This window comes from Rutilus rutilus, assembly GCF_951802725.1.
Source record: "Rutilus rutilus genome assembly, chromosome: 1".
Lineage (NCBI taxonomy): Eukaryota > Metazoa > Chordata > Actinopteri > Cypriniformes > Leuciscidae > Rutilus > Rutilus rutilus.
The window spans coordinates 59,580,892-59,602,742 of NC_140209.1; the positions used below are offsets into that span (position 1 = coordinate 59,580,892).

Here is a 21,851-nt window from a genome sequence, read left to right on the forward strand (position 1 = left end):
CGTTTTGAGATTGTTTTGAATGAAATATTGAAGTTAATAATGAAGTGTTTTGGCACACCACGATGAGTGGAAAACTCTTTGTTTTGTTTTGCAAACTCAGCTAGCCTGTGGGGGGTTTGGAGAAGTTGCTTTATCGTGGGGGTGCAGAGGTGTTAATGTTCCGTCTTTCATATGTAGAGTGTCGGAGCCATAGACTGTAAAAAATAGGTCGGAGCAGGCAAAGGAGTCTTGCGAGAGGGGCAAAGAAAAATACATGTTTTGTTGCTTTGAAGTATTTTCGTGTTGTACTGTTTTATTTGTTTAATTTAGCTGCAATTTCTTTGGCAATACAAAATTAAAATAAGAATAAGATTCTGTTCTTATTTTCCATCGCAAAGAAAATGAACTAAATAACCTGTTCAGGCGCTTTATTTAAACCTTGAAATGTTCCGATTTTTTCAATGTATATGGATCTGTTTTGAAAAATACCGTCCATGTCCGGGTACCACTGTCAGTCATCTCAATTTCGTGAATGATTCATAAAAAAATAATTTAGAGGAGCTTCTTCATCTTCTTCGCAATCGGCTGACAATCATCATCAGTTTACTGGAATTTAGCAAATGTATGTTGTAATGTGCAATAGATAATTAAACATAGGCCTGACGCTTGACTTTAATAAAGAGTTATAAGCCACGAGAACGGTAAGATATAAACTCTATTGGCCACCGATTCGATCACGGGTCTCTTGAAGACCCGTAAGGCTCGTGTCATTGTCTTATCCATTGAGCTAACTGTCTGACTGCTGTAAAGTAAACATCTGACGCGTATATAAAGCTTCATAGATTAGCCTAATATGTTTCCATTGCAATGTTCTATGTTGAAAGGTTTTCATTGATTTTTCGATTTAATTTTAGTATTGTGATTATAAATCAGTTTAACTAGAGTCTTTCACTTGAATTTATCTGTTACCAGCTTTCAATCGCTCTCAATGAGCCGTGATGCCGCGGCAGATTACGCAACAGAGAGAATAAACGGACACTTTTCAAAGTCTGCTAGTGTAGCGCCTCTTAGCGGTCAAAGGCAGCAAATACACCCCCGAAAACTGCCGCAATAAAAATACCGCGGCAGCGGCGGCGGTAAAAGTATTATTCTGGTTGAGTACCTACTGTATACACAATTGTATCAAATTCACACATAAATAGTTTAAGATACACAAATAAATGTAAAGAGTTTCACAATTTTTTTTATAAAACTCACAAATAAATAAAATGAGATTTGCAAAAAAAATAAATAATAATAATAATAATTTTATGTCACAAACACAACTCTGTCTGGCATTTATTTGTGAACCACTTTCTGTGCATTTGTAAATTGCTGCACGCATCTGTGGATTTTGAAACAGTTCTAGCATCCATGTGCAGACAAATCCACAAATAAGTGGACTTCACCCACCATTTACCCGAGCCAATCAGATAACAGCCAAATTGAGCTGACCAATCATAGCACGTTTTCGCTACAACCAATCACGTTAGGCTTTACACTCCGGCTGTAACTGAATCTGATTCATTTTGAAGATATTTGCACCCTTGAAATGGAGCTGTAATCTATGGGCACTTCATTCAAATTGAACTGTTTGTGTGTTAAAAACACCCTGTTTCCAAAAGATTGTTGGAGTTTAAGGCTTCTTTATATTTCCATCAGGATGAACTCAGGATTACACACAAATTATGATCATCACAGATCCTGAGCATCATTAACACATCAACACCCTCATTAGTTTGACATTACTTTTCAGCTGTTATTTTGGAGCAAATGACATGAATATTGTGTGTATGTGTGGAAAACAACGTGATTACAGAGGCATAAAACTAGTTAGCGCCAACTATGAGCCGATTTCTTTCAAAATTCTAACAGAAATCTAGAGCCATGAGTTGAACATGCTCACTGAGTTTCGTTCTGATCAGTCTTAACCTTCACCTTAACTGTAACCTTGTCTGATAGCTACTCAAATTTCATTGGCGGCCATATTTTTTTAGATAAGCCAGTGTCCTCGTTCGTGGCACCTCGTTCAAAGACAGCACATGCCAATTATCAAGTCATTTGGGCTAATGGTTGGGTGGTTATAGACATTTTTATATTTTTTGGCGCCACCAAATGGCCAATTCATGGCGATTTTTTTCCAAGTAACCTCAGATTGAGCTCATACACATGTGGTCCGAGTTTAGTGAAAATGTCTAGTTTTTAGAAAATGGTAGAAAATTTTGGCACCCCCTAGCGACCGTGCAGCGAAATTTAGAATTTTCTTGATAATAATTGACAATCAGACTCCAGAGAATCTTGCTGCAATGGTTTGATTCCGATCAGGCCAAAAGCCGAGGACTAGTGCGCAAAAGTATGGTTTTCACAAAATCCAAAATTACTCAAAATTGTCGCCTGCAAAATCTGCATGTTGTCCATGCATTTTCTCTTTCTTGAGCCAAGGATTCCAATGATATAAGACACTTGAGCCTACACCTAACGGTTTAGAAGTGTTATTAGCTATTTCATACTTTTGACCACTGTAGCGCCCCCGTAAGGCCGATCGGGGCGGGCTTTGGTGACATTGTAGGTGGAGTGAGTACTACCAGCTCTCAAAGTTTCAAGTCTCTACCACTTAAGGTTCGATCTGCCAGATCAGCTTTAGATGGAGAATGCTGCATCATGGAAAAATTAAAGGGGTGGTATAATGCCCTTTTCACAAGATGTAAAATATGTCTTTGACGTCCCCAAAGTGTGTATGTGAAGTTTTAGCTCAAAATACCCCACAGATATTTTTATATAGCATGTTAAAGAGATGGTTCAGAGTAAAATCAACCTAGGGTCCTTTGCACCATGACCACGAGCCAAATGATTTGGAGACAATGAGCATATTAAGCGTTTTGCCGTGCTGCTTATATTTATCACGCATTTATCCCCGTCGTCTGTGGATGAGAATCCAAAACAAGGACTGGTGGGACGTTATCCTGCTTCACTTCACAGACGCTGAGTGAAATGAGAATTTTAGAATGACGGGACACTAATTTATATGACACTTTATTCAACAGGAAGAACAGCTCGTTCCACGCATCATACGTCATTACGCTATTTAACGTCATTGCACATGCGCAGTCCTTTCAGTTTCGGTTTTCAATCCGATCAAGTGTTTACATGTTCTCTCAATCGGATTACCACCCCTTTCAATCCGATCGGAATATCATTCGTATCGAGCTCAATCGGATCGATTAAGGTGTTTACATGAAGGTTTTTTAGTCCGATTGAGCCGTCAATCCGATTATAAGTGTCCATGTAAATGCAGCTAGTGTTAGAAACAGAGAGGCAAAAACACGTCACAAATTTCACTAAATACTATAGTATTTTAAGATCTTTTTTTTCATCTTTATCATCTTTTTTTCTGGCTATCTTTGTAACAAATTACGTGTTTTGGTAAAATCTGTTACAAAAACCACAAACTCTCAAAAAAAGCCAAGAGTCAAACTGCCCAACTAAAGGAAACACTGGTCACCACAATGGTGACCAAACATTTTCAATAAACCGTCAACATCTAAACCTCTGTCAATTCTCAATAAGACCTTCTGTAGACGTATGACACCATTTAAGTCAGTCTGGTTAGTAATAAGTGAAGCTGGTAATGCTGTTTGTGGAGTTGTTTAATCCTCCTCTGATGAGATCTTCACAGATTTACTGTCGTCTTTTGTCTTCAGTTGATTTAATCTAAGGCTGTGGCTGGAAGTCAGTTTTAGTTCTTGTGTTTCTCTTTTTTCTGTTCTTATTGTTTCTCTTTCCTTCAGTGATTTTGCTTGTTGACAGCAGGTGTTCATAATTAATTCACAATCATCACTTAATTAATCACTTAAGTATCTCATTAACTTTAACTCTGATTCAGAGTTATTTTAACTCTCTGTAGAGAGGGACCAAATGTTCTCTGAGCAGAGTTAATTTAACTCTGGGGATTTTGCTGTGATACAGATGTTGAGATGTTTTATGTTCTGTAAGCTCTCAGTCGTCCTGCTGAGATTCCCTCATACAGACACATTCAACATCAACTGAAAAACACTGAGATTGTTTCAGTGACTGGAGCCGTTGTTCCAGCATGTCTGTGGAAATGGAATCGTCATGGCAACAGCAACGATCATAAACTCTGAAGAGGAAAACACAAGTGCCTTTATCGTCTCTCCTAATGTGCATCTCGATCAGATCGTCCTCTGTTTCTCTAACTTAGAATATTGTTCAAAAGAAGTGCTAAAATCGGATGAATACATCTCAAAAACTAAGTTCAGAAAAACTCCGTCTCCTCGTGAATGGCGACTCGATCTATCAGACCTAAAGAGAAAATAGCATGAAATAAAGTAGAACAGATCATGATAATCAGTGAAATTTTGAACATTAATAAAAGTCTAGCACAATATTATGCTTCCAAATGAATGTATGCAGGATATGACACAAATATGGAAAAGCTAGATTTTATTTTTCAATCAGTTACAGTTTATGATTTTAATCCAGAGAAATAATAAAAGTAATTTTAAAAGTACTGCACAGGATTGAATACAAAAGTTCTGAAACAAAAGACATGTGTAAACCGGTCAAGTAACAGTATGACACCTTCTAAACGTCCTGTAAACATTTGTAATACATTATATCTAAACTGCCTCAGTACTATAACATTCAGGTAGAACTAGAAGATATAAAAACTAAATCAAGTTTTACTCTCCTAACTGACCAATCGATTCAGTCGGAGGAATGAGGTAAGTGTGTTTTTCTGAGTAAAACGTCTCTCTTGTATTCTGTCTGCAGTAAACACTAGAGTTCAGGCAGTCAAACCGTTTATACTCTTCTTCATGATGAAGAGAAGATCAGGTAACCAATGGTGTAAATACATTACTGTATGTCCTTCAGTTTGGATGTTTTCATTATTAATGAGAGGGAAGTCGTGGACTAATGGTTAGAGAGTCGGACTTGTAACACAATGGTTGCGGGTTCGATTATCAAGGAAACGACTGAGATGCCCTTGAGCGAGGCACATAACCGTGTGTGTGTGTGTGTGTGTGGTTCTGTGTGTTTTTTCACTACTAGCTGCTCCTAATGTGTGTGCACTAACTTGGATGTGTTGAATACAGAGGACAAATTCTGAGCATGGGTTACCAAACTGGGCCTTTGCGTCACTTCACCTCACTTTCCTTTCACTTTCACAAATCATTGCTGCCCTCTACTGAAAATTGAAATGGAAAATTAAAAATATCAAAAGCATCTTCAGCATTCACAAAATAATGCCAGTATTTATTTATACATACAAATCGCTCTTTTTGCTTTTAGGTGAAGTGTGTGATTCTAGCATCTACAAACATCATATATTCAGATTATGCTGATAACACACATACAGGAATATTCCAACAGCAGTGAAGCACGTCAACATCTTTTTCAGAATAAAAGCTTAACCACATTATGGATCCTCAGTGTTGCCGTGTCAGGTTTTTTAAGATCCTCAAACAAGTTGTGCAATGTTACACACATCACCTTAAAACGGTTTACATCTAAACTGTTGCCATTTGTGAAAACGTGCCATAAATGCAACGCAAGGCCCTTTTGATTTTCATGACTCCAAATCATACTAAAATAGACCACCAATTAATTTTAGGTTTTGATACATGACATATCAAACTTGACACCTTTACATCTCGCCTGAATTAAACATGACAAAGCCTCTATAGCAAAAACACTGGATTGAAAGACTTCGCTGAAATATTTAACCCTGTTTTTATTTTAAACGTTTCCAGTTAGCATATTTACTCTTGAAGACATACTAATACTAAAAATAAAAAATAAAACATGAGAAAAATGACTGTATTAACTACACTAAAACTAAATTATAGTGAAAACAAAACAATTGAACAGTTTAACGTTATAAATAAGACAGTTTACAGATGGATTTAGTCATTTTACAAAACATAGTTAATGCAACAGAAACCCACTGTTGATTATGACTGAAGATGATGATGAAACATGAATATGGAATAAAATCTGCTGCTAGATTAATCTCTGGGACTCTGATGGGCCGATTCTTCAGAAGTGTTCACACCTGTTACCTTTTCCCGAGCCTCATCTCTCTAGATCTGCGTTGGTTGTTTCGCCTGCTTGTTGATTCCAGAGAGAGTTTATCATCATCACCAGATCTCAAATCGTGGGTCTGTGAGGAAGAGCTCTCTGGATTCAATTCTGTTGTTAAAGAGCCTACAGATACAAACACACATTGATATTAGAAACAGCAGCTGAAACAAACACACCATCATGAACAGAAATCAGATTTGTAGACATAAATTGTTCCATTGTTTTAAATTTATTTTTAATGGATGATAAATTGTAGTAGATAGCAAAGGAAAAGCAGAAACAAAATGGCCTTGAATCACAGAGAAATCACTTCAACTCAGAGATTGCAGTTTTATTTTTGAGCCTCATGTTTGTTGCATACTGTAATGGTGCGTTCACACCGGACGCGTTTAGCGCATCAGGCGCGAGTCATTTCAATGTTAAGTCAATGCAAAGAGTAAAAAATTCCTGCGGCGCGAATGAGGCGTTTAGCGCGGCGCGGTAGACGCGAATTCGCCTCGTTCGCGCGAATGACGCGAATTGAGCGTCTGGCGCGTTAAGCGCGTTACGCGCGAATGATTTTAGTGCTATTTGTGCATTCACGCGTTTGACGCAAATTCGCGTCTGCCGCCCGAGTTGAAAAATCTGAACTTCTGCATCAATTCGCGCCGCGTTAACCAATCAGGAGCCTGCTTGCATGCTGCTGTCACGTGGTGAAGTGACAGTTTATAATGTTATTTTATGTTTGGCCTCAATAAATTATTTTGTAATATGACTAAAAATGCACAATAAAGCAAATAAAAACATAAAACTCGATTTCAATATATGAGAGATACTCATTTTGTATTGAATGCTATTTATTCCATATCTATTCTAGATTATATGAAACATTATTAATCTAATGTAAAGACAACAAACACAATTTAGTGTATATAAAAAAAAAAATTCACAGGACAGGTTTCATTTTTGAAGGCTGCAGCTCCATTTATTATCAAAACAAAAATAAATCACAGATTAGGTGCGGGCAAGGGTGAACCTCGCGCCGGGCTGTACAGCGCGGGCTCGTCAGGCAGCGACCACCACTCGAGGCCGAGGCTTATACGGCCTACGCTTTCCCCGTCAGCGTCCTCACCGTTAGGTCCACCAAACCTACCTCCTGGAGCAAATTGTGAAACTCCTGAAACCCTCCGGAGGTTTAGGTGGACCCGAGAACAGCGACGATGTCCACTACGCAGATGGGAGTTTTACTTACTCAAACATGTTCTGAGGGCAGAAAGGAAAATGATTGGTTTACAGTTTCAACCAATGAAACTGAAGCAAGGGCGGGGTTTAGACGTTTGAATTTGATATGCGCTGCGGAGGGATTTCTTGAGGAATAGTCGGAAGAAAAGACAGATGTTCGTGGGAGAACGCATTTATTGCAAGGTAAGTGAATTTACAAGTATATTTTGTTAATTCAACATCCTCTAATGTTTACTAAGATTATAAGCGAACATTTAAAAATGCACAGAACTAATCATCGTCTAAATAAAGTATTGTATGCATTTTGATTTGACTGTTTCATCAGTAGAGCAAAACAAAGCTGCTTATGGGGTAACTAGTGTAAAACATTATTTTCCAATGCTTCCTCGCTGTCTGTTAAATTGATATGCGAGAACAGAACTCGTTCAAATTTTCCGCGATATTTCAACGGTCAAAATGATACATCTCCCGCCTTCGCGCTGCTCTCAGGGCAGGAGTACTCGATAGATTCAAACTGCTGTTATTTTAGTGTATTACGCGCTGCTCTCAGGGCAGGTGTACTCAATAGATTCAAATCGCTTTTATTTTATTGTATTACGCGCTGCTCTCAGGGCAGGAGTACTCAATAGATTCAAATCGCTTTTATTTTAGTGTATTATGCGCTGCTCTCAGGGCAGGAGTACTCAATAGATTCAAATCGCTTTTATTTTAGTGTATTACTCGCTGCTCTCAGGGCAGGAGTACTCAATAGATTCAAACTGCTGTTATTTTTAGTGTATTACGCGCTGCTCTCAGGGCAGGAGTACTCGATAGATTCAAACTGCTGTTATTTTTAGTGTATTACTCGCTGCTCTCAGGGCAGGTGTACTCGATAGATTCAAACTGCTGTTATTTTAGTGTATTACGCGCTGCTCTCAGGGCAGGAGTACTCGATAGATTCAAATCGCTGTTATTTTAGTGTATTACTCGCTGCTCTCAGGGCAGGAGTACTCAATAGATTCAAATCGCTTTTATTTTAGTGTATTACTCGCTGCTCTCAGGGCAGGTGTACTCGATAGATTCAAATCGCTGTTATTTTAGTGTATTACTCGCTGCTCTCAGGGCAGGAGTACTCAATAGATTCAAATCGCTGTTATTTTAGTGTATTACTCGCTGCTCTCAGGGCAGGTGTACTCGATAGATTCAAACTGCTGTTATTTTAGTGTATTACTCGCTGCTCTCAGGGCAGGAGTACTCGATAGATTCAAATCGCTGTTATTTTAGTGTATTACTCGCTGCTCTCAGGGCAGGAGTACTCAATAGATTCAAATCGCTTTTATTTTAGTGTATTACTCGCTGCTCTCAGGGCAGGTGTACTCGATAGATTCAAATCGCTGTTATTTTAGTGTATTACTCGCTGCTCTCAGGGCAGGAGTACTCGATAGATTCAAATCGCTTTTTATTTTAGTGTATTACTCGCTGCTCTCAGGGCAGGTGTACTCGATAGATTCAAATCGCTGTTATTTTAGTGTATTACTCGCTGCTCTCAGGGCAGGAGTACTCAATAGATTCAAATCGCTTTTTATTTTAGTGTATTACTCGCTGCTCTCAGGGCAGGAGTACTCAATAGATTCAAATCGCTTTTATTTTAGTGTATTACTCGCTGCTCTCAGGGCAGGAGTACTCGATAGATTCAAACTGCTGTTATTTTAGTGTATTACTCGCTGCTCTCAGGGCAGGAGTACTCGATAGATTCAAATCGCTGTTATTTTAGTGTATTACTCGCTGCTCTCAGGGCAGGAGTACTCAATAGATTCAAATCGCTTTTATTTTAGTGTATTACTCGCTGCTCTCAGGGCAGGTGTACTCGATAGATTCAAAGCGCTGTTATTTTAGTGTATTACTCGCTGCTCTCAGGGCAGGTGTACTCGATAGATTCAAACTGCTGTTATTTTAGTGTATTACTCGCTGCTCTCAGGGCAGGAGTACTCGATAGATTCAAAGCGCTGTTATTTTAGTGTATTACTCGCTGCTCTCAGGGCAGGTGTACTCGATAGATTCAAACTGCTGTTATTTTAGTGTATTACTCGCTGCTCTCTGGGCAGGAGTACTCGATAGATTCAAAGCGCTGTTATTTTAGTGTATTACTCGCTGCTCTCAGGGCAGGTGTACTCGATAGATTCAAACTGCTGTTATTTTAGTGTATTACTCGCTGCTCTCAGGGCAGGAGTACTCGATAGATTCAAATCGCTGTTATTTTAGTGTATTACGCGCTGCTCTCAGGGCAGGAGTACTCAATAGATTCAAATTGCTGTTATTTTAGTGTATTACTCGCTGCTCTCAGGGCAGGTGTACTCGATAGATTCAAACTGCTGTTATTTTAGTGTATTACTCGCTGCTCTCAGGGCAGGAGTACTCGATAGATTCAAACTGCTGTTATTTTAGTGTATTACGCGCTGCTCTCAGGGCAGGAGTACTCAATAGATTCAAATCGCTGTTATTTTAGTGTATTACGCGCTGCTCTCAGGGCAGGAGTACTCAATAGATTCAAATCGCTGTTATTTTAGTGTATTACTCGCTGCTCTCAGGGCAGGAGTACTCAATAGATTCAAATCGCTGTTATTTTAGTGTATTACTCGCTGCTCTCAGGGCAGGAGTACTCGATAGATTCAAATCGCTGTTATTTTAGTGTATTACTCGCTGCTCTCAGGGCAGGAGTACTCAATAGATTCAAATCGCTTTTATTTTAGTGTATTACTCGCTGCTCTCAGGGCAGGTGTACTCGATAGATTCAAACTGCTGTTATTTTAGTGTATTACTCGCTGCTCTCAGGGCAGGAGTACTCGATAGATTCAAAGCGCTGTTATTTTAGTGTATTACTCGCTGCTCTCAGGGCAGGTGTACTCGATAGATTCAAACTGCTGTTATTTTAGTGTATTACTCGCTGCTCTCAGGGCAGGAGTACTCGATAGATTCAAATCGCTGTTATTTTAGTGTATTACTCGCTGCTCCCAGGGCAGGAGTACTCGATAGATTCAAATCGCTGTTATTTTAGTGTATTACTCGCTGCTCTGCTCTCAGGGCAGGAGTACTCGATAGATTCAAAGCGCTGTTATTTTAGTGTATTACTCGCTGCTCTCAGGGCAGGTGTACTCGATAGATTCAAACTGCTGTTATTTTAGTGTATTACTCGCTGCTCTCTGGGCAGGAGTACTCGATAGATTCAAAGCGATGTTATTTTAGTGTATTACTCGCTGCTCTCAGGGCAGGTGTACTCGATAGATTCAAACTGCTGTTATTTTAGTGTATTACTCGCTGCTCTCAGGGCAGGAGTACTCGATAGATTCAAATCGCTGTTATTTTAGTGTATTACGCGCTGCTCTCAGGGCAGGAGTACTCAATAGATTCAAATTGCTGTTATTTTAGTGTATTACTCGCTGCTCTCAGGGCAGGTGTACTCGATAGATTCAAACTGCTGTTATTTTAGTGTATTACTCGCTGCTCTCAGGGCAGGTGTACTCGATAGATTCAAATCGCTGTTATTTTAGTGTATTACTCGCTGCTCTCAGGGCAGGAGTACTCAATAGATTCAAATCGCTTTTATTTTAGTGTATTACTCGCTGCTCTCAGGGCAGGAGTACTCAATAGATTCAAATCGCTTTTATTTTAGTGTATTACTCGCTGCTCTCAGGGCAGGAGTACTCAATAGATTCAAATCGCTTTTATTTTAGTGTATTACTCGCTGCTCTCAGGGCAGGAGTACTCAATAGATTCAAATCGCTTTTATTTTAGTGTATTACTCGCTGCTCTCAGGGCAGGTGTACTCGATAGATTCAAATCGCTTTTATTTTAGTGTATTACGCGCTGCTCTCAGGGCAGGTGTACTCGATAGATTCAAATCGCTGTTATTTTAGTGTATTACTCGCTGCTCTCAGGGCAGGAGTACTCGATAGATTCAAACTGCTGTTATTTTAGTGTATTACTCGCTGCTCTCAGGGCAGGAGTACTCGATAGATTCAAATCGCTGTTATTTTAGTGTATTACGAGCTGCTCTCAGGGCAGGAGTACTCAATAGATTCAAATTGCTGTTATTTTAGTGTATTACTCGCTGCTCTCAGGGCAGGTGTACTCGATAGATTCAAACTGCTGTTATTTTAGTGTATTACTCGCTGCTCTCAGGGCAGGAGTACTCGATAGATTCAAACTGCTGTTATTTTAGTGTATTACGCGCTGCTCTCAGGGCAGGAGTACTCAATAGATTCAAATCGCTGTTATTTTAGTGTATTACGCGCTGCTCTCAGGGCAGGAGTACTCAATAGATTCAAATCGCTGTTATTTTAGTGTATTACTCGCTGCTCTCAGGGCAGGAGTACTCAATAGATTCAAATCGCTGTTATTTTAGTGTATTACTCGCTGCTCTCAGGGCAGGAGTACTCGATAGATTCAAATCGCTGTTATTTTAGTGTATTACTCGCTGCTCTCTGGGCAGGAGTACTCGATAGATTCAAAGCGATGTTATTTTAGTGTATTACTCGCTGCTCTCAGGGCAGGTGTACTCGATAGATTCAAACTGCTGTTATTTTAGTGTATTACTCGCTGCTCTCTGGGCAGGAGTACTCGATAGATTCAAAGCGATGTTATTTTAGTGTATTACTCGCTGCTCTCAGGGCAGGTGTACTCGATAGATTCAAACTGCTGTTATTTTAGTGTATTACTCGCTGCTCTCAGGGCAGGAGTACTCGATAGATTCAAATCGCTGTTATTTTAGTGTATTACGCGCTGCTCTCAGGGCAGGAGTACTCAATAGATTCAAATTGCTGTTATTTTAGTGTATTACTCGCTGCTCTCAGGGCAGGTGTACTCGATAGATTCAAACTGCTGTTATTTTAGTGTATTACTCGCTGCTCTCAGGGCAGGTGTACTCGATAGATTCAAATCGCTGTTATTTTAGTGTATTACTCGCTGCTCTCAGGGCAGGAGTACTCAATAGATTCAAATCGCTTTTATTTTAGTGTATTACTCGCTGCTCTCAGGGCAGGAGTACTCAATAGATTCAAATCGCTTTTATTTTAGTGTATTACTCGCTGCTCTCAGGGCAGGAGTACTCAATAGATTCAAATCGCTTTTATTTTAGTGTATTACTCGCTGCTCTCAGGGCAGGAGTACTCAATAGATTCAAATCGCTTTTATTTTAGTGTATTACTCGCTGCTCTCAGGGCAGGAGTACTCGATAGATTCAAATCGCTTTTATTTTAGTGTATTACGCGCTGCTCTCAGGGCAGGTGTACTCGATAGATTCAAATCGCTGTTATTTTAGTGTATTACTCGCTGCTCTCAGGGCAGGAGTACTCAATAGATTCAAACTGCTGTTATTTTAGTGTATTACTCGCTGCTCTCAGGGCAGGAGTACTCGATAGATTCAAACTGCTGTTATTTTAGTGTATTACTCGCTGCTCTCAGGGCAGGAGTACTCGATAGATTCAAATCGCTGTTATTTTAGTGTATTACGAGCTGCTCTCAGGGCAGGAGTACTCAATAGATTCAAATCGCTTTTATTTTAGTGTATTACTCGCTGCTCTCAGGGCAGGAGTACTCGATAGATTCAAACTGCTGTTATTTTAGTGTATTACTCGCTGCTCTCAGGGCAGGAGTACTCGATAGATTCAAATCGCTGTTATTTTAGTGTATTACTCGCTGCTCTCAGGGCAGGAGTACTCAATAGATTCAAATCGCTTTTATTTTAGTGTATTACGCGCTGCTCTCAGGGCAGGAGTACTCAATAGATTCAAATTGCTGTTATTTTAGTGTATTACGCGCTGCTCTCAGGGCAGGAGTACTCAATAGATTCAAAGCGCTGTTATTTTAGTGTATTACGAGCTGCTCTCAGTACTCGATTGATTAAAATCGCTGTTATTTTAGTGCAGTACTCCAAGCTGTCAGTGAAGGAGTACTTAAGAGATTCTAATTGCTTTGCATTTTCCTAGAAATTAAGTCCTGTAATATTCCTGTATTGCTGGAATATACAGTAGTATTGATACTATGTGCTCTAATAATTTGATACACTAAGCTCAGTTCTAGAATAATTATATTTTTCTCTATAACTAATCATTGTTAATTCTTAAAAAAAAAAAAAAAAAAAAAAAACATCACTCATAAAAACATCCAGTAAACATGGCTGTCAGCTCCCAGGGCATTACTTTTGTAAAACTAAAGCAAAGTTCTCCCACAATACCAAAATATACAGTACAAAATACTCTTTTTTTTCCTGTTTATATTTTTGCTGGTTTTATAGTCTAGTAAATATATAGCCCTACACATTTTTAAGGGTATATTTGATTATTTTTAATCATTTTGTTGTTACATAAGTAGACCATTTCTTTTTGGTCTATTATTAACTTGTTGTTTTAAATCTCATTCTTCAGTTACCTGAAAGAGCTGGCAGAAACTGGATGAATAAAAGGAACCAACACTGAAGATGCCTGATGCTACCCAGTCTATGATTAACACCTGGATGCAAAGATGGGGAGCGTTTGGTTCCACCTGATACAAGCACTCAATCTCAGTGTTGACTTTGTGATGCATAAATGTGATTGCAAAATGTGGATCTATGTTCAAATACTTAATTTGCTAGAGTATTGCAGAGAAACAAAGACACTTAATTTCAGGGTTCCTACGCAATTTGGGAAAGTTTGGCATTTGATTTGAGTAATTTCCAAGTATAGAAAAATATTTTTGTTTCCATATTTTTCCCACCATTCTGTTTGCCAAAATATAAAATTAAGATTTTCTAAAAACACATTTATCAAAAGCCGATTGAATACATGGCAAAAGTTTAGTGATCATTTAGAGATTGTTTGTCTTTATCATAAGCGAGTCTCTTTTGAATGTCACTAAATTAATGTGCATTTACCCCTCTACCAGCAACAGATAAAGGAGCAGACTACCATTTAACTCATGCAACATCAAACCACACAGGTTATAAAGCATTTTAGGTTTCTTCTCATCCTGTTAGTGCTTATCACTTCCAGAAAACATTTGTACTGTATACCAAAGATGTAATGTTTTATGAAACATTAATGTTTAATATGGTTAGAAAAAACTAGAGAGAGGATTGCAATTTTAAGTCTGTGTGGAAAAGTGTAAGATTAAAAATAATTAAAGATATTTGAAAATGAACAAAAACATTTTATTTTACTGTTTCAATTCCCCTTTCTTACCCCAGGGTACCATTTGGAATTCCTAAAGGCAGAGGTGCTGATAGTGCTCAAGGCCTGTAGGTCAAAATGTGTGTACTTCGGGGGTCAACGAATTGTCACACCTTTTTATGGGGGAAATTGTAATTATCTGATTAGTAGATTTGAACGTCTCACATTTGGGTTAAAGACACATGGTCAAGGAAGGCATCAAAGATTATAACAGTTTCTCTGTCCCTTTTATTCTCTGGCTCTCTTTGTCTCTTTCTGCACCCTCTCCCTCTCTTTATATCTCTCATGAAACACTTTACATATATGGGGGTACAATTAATGGTATTTTGGGATGGGATAAGTTTTTATCATCACATCTATTTTGTAACTTTAAGTGTAACCATATATAGTGTCATTAGACCCTTTCAATTACATATAATGTGCTAACTAGTTTTGATTAGGTATTGACTTTGAAGTGCTACCTATTGCAAAACAATATCGTCACTCTATAGCAGCAATCTGCCACATATTTAGCTGTTGTTACAACTTGTAACTGCGCTTATTTCTGTTGTTGATTTAAGTAGCAGTGGGTGGTAATGGACAAGAAATCTACAGTTTTCCACCATCTTACTGATAAGTGATAACATTTCTTTAGTAATTCGGCAGTCTAGCAGCCTGAACCCCTGTAGGAAATCCATCCTTACAAAAGTATGGAATTTTGATTTCATTTAATGACTGAACAAAAATTGATTGTAAATAACTAGTTTACTAATTATATTTTTATTGAACTGTCTTTTGGTCCAATTTTGCAAAATAACCAATTCAAGCATAATTATGACTTTCCTTTTTTTATAGTATTACAAAACATTTCCAGTGAATTAAATGTATAAAACAGAAACATATCACAAAAGAATGCAGAGCAAAGATGTAGCCTATCATTAAACTGTTGTACTTTTAACTAGCTCATATCATTATTCTTAGAGGTTTTTAATTGCTTTATTATTTTTCTTTTAGATGGGTGTCATTGAACTTGAATGGGCTTCCTGTTTAACCAGGCCCAACGCTACGGGTCGCCTGGTCAAATGTCTGTCAGTTCCTCCTTAAATTCTCCAGATCTGTAGGTCTTCCTGCAAATGAATTACATAAAGATGTTGGTTTCAATGTAAGCTGATAGTCATAAAAAAACAAAACGTAAAATGTATTTCACCTGAAAGCTTCAGTTTCATCCTCATTTTAAAATATTTCCTGGACTATTTCTTTTGTGGAGTAAACTTGGTGCAAGAGACATGAATTGTCATAATGAAACCTTATCGTAACGTGGTACCAATGTAAGCAAATAAAATTACTTGTAAAAATCTTAAGATCTTTAAGCTAAAATACATTTATAATGCCCTCAAAACAGCACTAAAGACACAGTTACATTGTGCTTATCACAGTTAGTGCATGTTGAAGTCAATTTGAATCGGAGTACTCCTGCCCTGAGAGCAGTGCATAATACACTAAAATAAAAGTGATTTGAATCTATTGAGTACTCCTGCCCTGAGAGCAGTGCATAATACACTAAAATAAAAGTGATTTGAATCTATTGAGTACTCCTGCCCTGAGAGCAGCGAGTAATACACTAAAATAAAAGTGATTTGAATCTATTGAGTACTCCTGCCCTGAGAGCAGCGAGTAATACACTAAAATAACAGCAGTTTGAATCTATCGAGTACTCCTGCCCTGAGAGCAGCGAGTAATACACTAAAATAACAGCAGTTTGAATCTATTGAGTACTCCTGCCCTGAGAGCAGCGCGTAATACACTAAAATAACTGCGATTTGAATCTATTGAGTACTCCTGCCCTGAGAGCAGCGCGTAATACACTAAAATAACAGCAGTTTGAATCTATTGAGTACTCCTGCCCTGAGAGCAGCGAGTAATACACTAAAATAACAGCAGTTTGAATCTATTGAGTACACCTGCCCTGAGAGCAGCGAGTAATACACTAAAATAAAAGTGATTTGAATCTATTGAGTACTCCTGCCCTGAGAGCAGCGAGTAATACACTAAAATAACAGCAGTTTGAATCTATTGAGTACTCCTGCCCTGAGAGCAGCGAGTAATACACTAAAATAACAGCAGTTTGAATCTATTGAGTACTCCTGCCCTGAGAGCAGCGCGTAATACACTAAAATAACTGCGATTTGAATCTATTGAGTACTCCTGCCCCGAGAGCAGCGCGTAATACACTAAAATAAAAGTGATTTGAATCTATTGAGTGCTCCTGCCCTGAGAGCAGCTCGTAATACACTAAAATAACAGCAGTTTGAATCTATTGAGTACTCCTGCCCTGAGAGCAGCGCGTAAAACACTAAAATAACTGCGATTTGAATCTATTGAGTACTCCTGCCCCGAGAGCAGCGCGTAATACACTAAAATAAAAGTGATTTGAATCTATTGAGTACTCCTGCCCTGAGAGCAGCGAGTAATACACTAAAATAACAGCAGTTTGAATCTATTGAGTACTCCTGCCCTGAGAGCAGCGCGTAATACACTAAAATAACTGCGATTTGAATCTATTGAGTACTCCTGCCCCGAGAGCAGCGCGTAATACACTAAAATAAAAGTGATTTGAATCTATTGAGTGCTCCTGCCCTGAGAGCAGCTCGTAATACACTAAAAATAACTGCGATTTTAATCTATTGAGTACTCCCGCCCTGAGAGCAGCGCGTAATACACTAAAATAACAGCAATATGAATCTATTGAGTACTCCTGCCCTGAGAGCAGCGCGTAATACACTAAAATAAAAGTGATTTGAATCTATTGAGTAGCTACTCCTGCCCTGAGAGCAGCGTGTAATACACTAAAAATAACAGCAATTTGAATCTATTGAGTAGCTACTCCGGCCCTGAGAGCAGCGCGTAATACACTAAAATAACAGCAGTTTGAATCTATTGAGTACTCCTGCCCTGAGAGCAGCGCGTAATATAAGTTACTAAAATAACAGTGATTTGAATCTATTGAGTACTCCTGCCCTGAGAGCAGCGCGTAATACACTAAAATAACAGCAATTTAAATCTATCGAGTACTCCTGCCCTGAGAGCAGCGCGTAATACACTAAAATAACAGCAGTTTGAATCTATTGAGTACTCTTGCCCTGAGAGCAGCTTGTAATACACTAAAATAACAGCAGTTTGAATCTATTGAGTACTCCTGCCCTGAGAGCAGCGCGTAATACACTAAAAATAACAGCAATTTGAATCTATTGAGTACTCCTGCCCTGAGAGCAGCGCGTAATACACTAAAATAACAGCGATTTGAATCTATTGAGTACTCCTGCCCTGAGAGCAGCGCGTAATACACTAAAATAACAGCGATTTGAATCTATTGAGTACTCCTGCCCTGAGAGCAGCGCGTAATACACAAAAATAACAGCAGTTTGAATCTATTGAGTACTCCTGCCCTGAGAGCAGCGCGTAATACACTAAAATAACTGCGATTTTAATCTATTGAGTACTCCTGCCCTGAGAGCAGCGCGTAATACACTAAAATAACAGCAGTTTGAATCTATTGAGTACTCCTGCCCTGAGAGCAGCGCGTAATACACTAAAATAACTGCGATTTTAATCTATTGAGTACTCCTGCCCTGAGAGCAGCGCGTAATACACTAAAATAACTGCGATTTTAATCTATTGAGTACTCCTGCCCTGAGAGCAGCGCGTAATACACTAAAATAACAGCGCTTTGAATCTATCAAGTAGTCCTGCCCTGAGAGCAGCGCGTAATACACTAAAATAAAAGCGATTTGAATCTATTGAGTACTCCTGCCCTGAGAGCAGCGCGTAATACACTAAAATAACAGCGCTTTGAATCTATCAAGTAGTCCTGCCCTGAGAGCAGCGCGTAATACACTAAAATAAAAGCGATTTGAATCTATTGAGTACACCTGCCCTGAGAGCAGCGCGTAATACACTAAAATAAAAGCGATTTGAATCTATTGAGTACTCCTGCCCTGAGAGCAGCGAGTAATACACTAAAATAACAGCAGTTTGAATCTATCGAGTACTCCTGCCCTGAGAGCAGCGAGTAATAGGGTTGTGCCATCGTGATGGCTGACCGACATCACGATGGTGAGCCACCATCGTGATGCCACGCCCCCACCCTGTGAGACCAGCCCACTGAGCCCAGTCTCACGGCAGTTCGTGTTCGTGTGTACACCAGTGGTTGGGAACCTGGCTCGCAAGGTCTCTCACCCTTTACCAACGAACGATAAAAAATTTAAGACTTGTGTGTTCAGTGCTGTTCGCGAGTGTCACGAGTCATCACAGCAATCAACTAACCGCTTATGTTTCTGTGGTAACCTAACAGTTACAGCTCCTGCACTGGGATTCAAGCAGCTGCTGCTTGTTTAAGGTGATGAAAATCATTTTAGAACAGCAGCGAAAATGTAAAAGTAGGCTATATAAACTTTAATATATCCTTTTATTGAAACAGGTGCTTTACTGTTTAAAGCGACATTTCGAAACATTTCACCCGCTGGCCGCTTGTACTTTCACTTTTGCCGCAGAGACCCTTTATGTCCTATAAATGTGTCGTATTGTTGATAATCCGCGCAGATTTCAGTTGACGATTCTGTTTAAAGTTATTAATAATAAGACATGATTGAATGAGAAAGAAAAGAGCAGGATGTGCTTTATATTGAAAAGAAATATTAAAAGCGCGATAAGTCGCGAAAGAAACCTGAATTGTACTGACAGGATGCTGTGCGCGCTCCGAGCGAAACACGGACAAGCATATAGGCTTTGTCTTCGGTTGCGAGCCTAAACGGCCAAATAAACATATAAATATTTCAAAATGCCAAGGCGAGTATTCCCGTGGCGTAAACAAAGTAGAAGTACTCTCTCTCTCTTCGTGATGGTCAGCGTGATTCCGTAGCACACCCCCCCCCCCCCCCGACGATATCATCGTCCATCACGATGTTTTACTGTAAACATCGTCAACTGCCAATTTAGGGGACATCGCCCAACCCTAGCGAGTAATACACAAAAATAAAAGTGATTTGAATCTATCGAGTACTCCTGCCCTGAGAGCAGCGCGTAATACACTAAAATAAAAGCGATTTGAATCTATTGAGTACTCCTGCCCTGAGAGCAGCTCGTAATACACTAAAAATAACAGCGATTTGAATCTATTGAGTACTCCTGCTCTGAGAGCAGCGCGTAATACACTAAAATAACAGCGATTTGAATCTATTGAGTACTCCTGCCCTGAGAGCAGCACGTAATACACTAAAATAAAAGTGATTTGAATCTATTGAGTACTCCTGCCCTGAGAGCAGCGCGTAATACACTAAAAATAACAGCAATTTGAATCTATACTCCTGCCCTGAGAGCAGCGCGTAATACACTAAAAATAACAGCAATTTGAATCTATTGAGTACTCCTGCCCTGAGAGCAGCGCGTAATACACTAAAATAACAGCGATTTGAATCTATTGAGTACTCCTGCCCTGAGAGCAGCGAGTAATACACTAAAAATAACAGCAGTTTGAATCTATCGAGTACACCTGCCCTGAGAGTAGCGAGTAATACACTAAAAATAACAGCAGTTTGAATCTATCGAGTACTCCTGCCCTGAGAGCAGCGCGTAATACACTAAAAATAACAGCAGTTTGAATCTATTGAGTACTCCTGCCCTGAGAGCAGCGCGTAATACACTAAAATAAAAGCGATTTGAATCTATTGAGTACTCCTGCCCTGAGAGCAGCGCGTAATACACTAAAATAAAAGCGATTTGAATCTATTGAGTACTCCTGCCCTGAGAGCAGCGCGTAATACACTAAAATAAAAGCGATTTGAATCTATTGAGTACACCTGCCCTGAGAGCAGCGAGTAATACACTAAAATAACAGCAGTTTGAATCTATCGAGTACTCCTGCCCTGAGAGCAGCACGAAGGCGGGAGATGTATCATTTTGACCGTTGAAATATCGCGGAAAATTTGAACGAGTTCTGTTCTCGCATATCAATTTAACAGACAGCGAGGAAGCATTGGAAAAACATCTTTTACACTAGTTACCCCATAAGCAGCTTTGTTTTGGTCGACTGATGAAACAGTCAAATCAAAATGCATACAATACGATATTTAGACGATGATTAGTTCTGTGCATTTTTAAATGTTTGCTTATTATCTTAGTAAACGTTAGAGGATGTTGAATTAACAAAATATAGTTGTAAATTCACTTACCTTGCAATAAATGCGTTCTCCCACGAACATCTGTCTTTTCTTCCGACTATTCCTCAAGAAATCCCTCCGCAGCGCATCTCAAATTCAAACGTCTAAACCCCGCCCTTGCTTCAGTTTCATTGGTTGAAGCTGTAAACCAATCATTTTCCTTTCTGCCCTCAGAACATGTTTGAGTCAGTAAAACTCCCATCTGCGTCCACTACGCAGCTGTTTCTGCTCTCCAGAGCATATACGAGCGGTGACTCTGTCGATTAATGCTAATGCTCGATAAACATCTAAAAAAAGATGGCCGCCAACAGGTTTTGAAACTTTCGCCTCTGACGCGCGTAAATTTCGATTCAAACTTTTGATTTTACGCGCGTCAATTTCGCTCTTGACACGCGAATGCACACAAAGTGGTCAAGCGTATAACTAGACGCGGCAGGCGCGAATTTGACGCGCTATTCGCGTTTGGTGTGAACGCAGCATAAGACTTCAGCTCAAATAACTTTAGAAGTGAATGTGATTCTGTGACGTTAGGACACACACCTTACTGTCTTTATGTCACTGTTGCGACTGACGATACTGTAGATTCTCTGAGCCCCAGTGTCAGTGATGCTATTGCCACTAAAACTGCAGATCAAACAAACAAATCAGACAAAATACAAAACATATTACACTATACTACAGATTATACTTTATACTTCTCTGTGTCTCAGTCACTCACTCAATGTTTTGTGCTTTGTGGAGGTTTGGGAGCAGCAGATCTAGGCTGTGATCAGTAAGACGGCACTGACTCAGATGCAGTTCAGTCAGTCCTTCAGAATATTCCAGAATCAGCGCCAGACCTCGACAGACCTGCGGCTCCAGAGGAGTCTGACTGAGGTCCACCTCGTCACCCAGAGCTCGAGAAAGACACTCCGCTTCCTCAGGACTCACATGAGCCAGAAACTGAAGCAGCAGAGATTTATCACAGCTGAAACACACAGAGAACGAGATGATTTACATATATATCTATATTAGATTTCTGTCTGTTTGTGTATGAATGTAATCTGTTGATGTTTCTCACCAGAGTTTCACAGCATGTAACACTGGGAACAGCTGGCCCATTCCAGCTGTGTTAATCTCACAGTCCTGTAGA

At 39.4% G+C, this 21,851-nt stretch overlaps 1 protein-coding gene across 1 annotated transcript in view; it reads right to left on the reverse strand.

Annotated features, from left to right (window-relative positions):
- Positions 1–4,462: 4,462 nt before the first annotated feature.
- The window catches only part of LOC311294657 (uncharacterized protein), a 94,781-nt gene continuing 77,392 nt past the window's right edge, over positions 4,463–21,851 (reverse strand). Inside the window, exons 14-17 of the mRNA XM_084415648.1 lie at positions 21,780–21,851; positions 21,438–21,686; positions 21,260–21,343; positions 4,463–6,243 (exon numbers count right to left, since the gene is read on the reverse strand). The exon at positions 21,780–21,851 is cut by the window's right edge and continues 231 nt beyond it. Of these exons, the coding sequence (XP_084271774.1) occupies positions 6,177–6,243; positions 21,260–21,343; positions 21,438–21,686; positions 21,780–21,851 (472 nt within the window). The 3' untranslated portion in view covers positions 4,463–6,176. The remainder of the gene's footprint in view (positions 6,244–21,259; positions 21,344–21,437; positions 21,687–21,779) is intronic.